The sequence below is a fragment of the Olea europaea genome, unplaced genomic scaffold (genome assembly GCF_002742605.1).
Source record: "Olea europaea var. sylvestris unplaced genomic scaffold, O_europaea_v1 scaffold33072, whole genome shotgun sequence".
In the NCBI taxonomy this organism is placed as follows: domain Eukaryota; kingdom Viridiplantae; phylum Streptophyta; class Magnoliopsida; order Lamiales; family Oleaceae; genus Olea; species Olea europaea.
In genome coordinates this window covers 1-1,257 of record NW_019252010.1, presented here as the reverse complement: position 1 = coordinate 1,257, position 1,257 = coordinate 1, and the positions used below count along the sequence as shown (strand labels likewise).

The 1,257-nt window shown below is 35.5% G+C and overlaps 1 protein-coding gene across 1 annotated transcript; it reads right to left on the bottom strand.

The window, feature by feature from the left end:
* Positions 1-6: 6 nt before the first annotated feature.
* On the bottom strand, positions 7-1,257 carry LOC111385843 (putative clathrin assembly protein At5g57200; the record flags this gene model as incomplete). The annotated part of the gene is made up of 5 exons (XM_023010273.1): positions 1,038-1,257; positions 879-948; positions 652-749; positions 160-298; positions 7-64 (listed from the first exon to the last, which is right to left on the bottom strand). Coding segments are annotated over exons 1-5 (446 nt in total), but the record flags the coding sequence as incomplete, so codon positions are not given.

The following is a 1,257-nucleotide window of genomic DNA, read 5'->3' as shown; positions in this document are numbered from 1 at the left end:
AAACACTCGAGTCTTTCCTCCAGAAAGAGTGCATATGTTCGGACCCAAGCAGAGCAATCCCACGCTGCATCATGACTATCAAAATGTTAGACGAAACTGCTCAATTTCCAACTTTGAGAATAATCTCGAATCTCTTTAATGTAAATGAAATAAATTTACCTATAGGGCTTGAATCATCCTTAAAATTTGATATTTGAAATAAATGTCCTCTGTGAGAGTAGTGTAGCAATTCCTCTCTAAAGGTAGGATCTCCCTCTCGTAATGCCCTATGAATGACTATCAAAGCCTTTATTGCAACCTATAATACGATCATATGTTAGCACACATTAAAGGCTGAATTTTAGTCTTTCATAAACTGTTGAATGCTCCTTTAGTAACATTTCTTTGCTTAAATTAAGATTTTACAACTTGTAGTTTAAAAATTAATGGTTTTTTCTCAAGTCTATGATGTGATACAATGAATACCCCATCATTAATTGATGAAAAATGTGTTCGAGTGAACTATAATAAGTCTCCATAAGAGGCTTAATGAATAGGTATACGGCGTCTACTTGACGGGATTGAGTGTATTAGACATTGCGCCTATCTTAAATTTTCCTGTCATTAAAAATAACATATATATGATACATGTAATGAGAAGAGAAGGTTTACAATCCAATTGCGCGTTTTTGCCAATCTTCTTGAAAGCGCGTGGATACAATAGGCAACATCAGCTCTTGGTCGTGCCACAGATGTAGCGGAAAAGATTTCTGAGACAAGAATTGGGACTAAATTTCAAAACAAGTAAACTATATGCATCAAAATTCACTTGATTCTAAACAAGCATGGCCTATTCTAATGTATATATGATCATACACAAATCTCATCGATGCACTCACTTCTAATATGGCGTTCCTTCGGGGGGCATTCGACATGGTTGGTGGCCTTAACAATGGAAATATCCAAATCCTATAAACAAAACCAAACACATTTTATCGGTTCGAACAAAAATGTATCTATACACATTAACATACATTCAATGCAGGGATTGAGCATACCTTGAATTCGCTATTGACCTTGGCAAGGCCAACAGTGGTGGAATCTTTAAGAGCCCCATAGGCTTTTCTAAAGCTTTCCATTTATAAAAACGGTTATATACAGATGTAATGGCCAATCAACTCTAATTCTGATGAACAAAACAAGAAGAAAAGAGATCTTAGAGAGAGAGAAGAAAGGTTTGAAATGTTCTTCCTAAATATTCTCTCTCTCTCTCTCTCT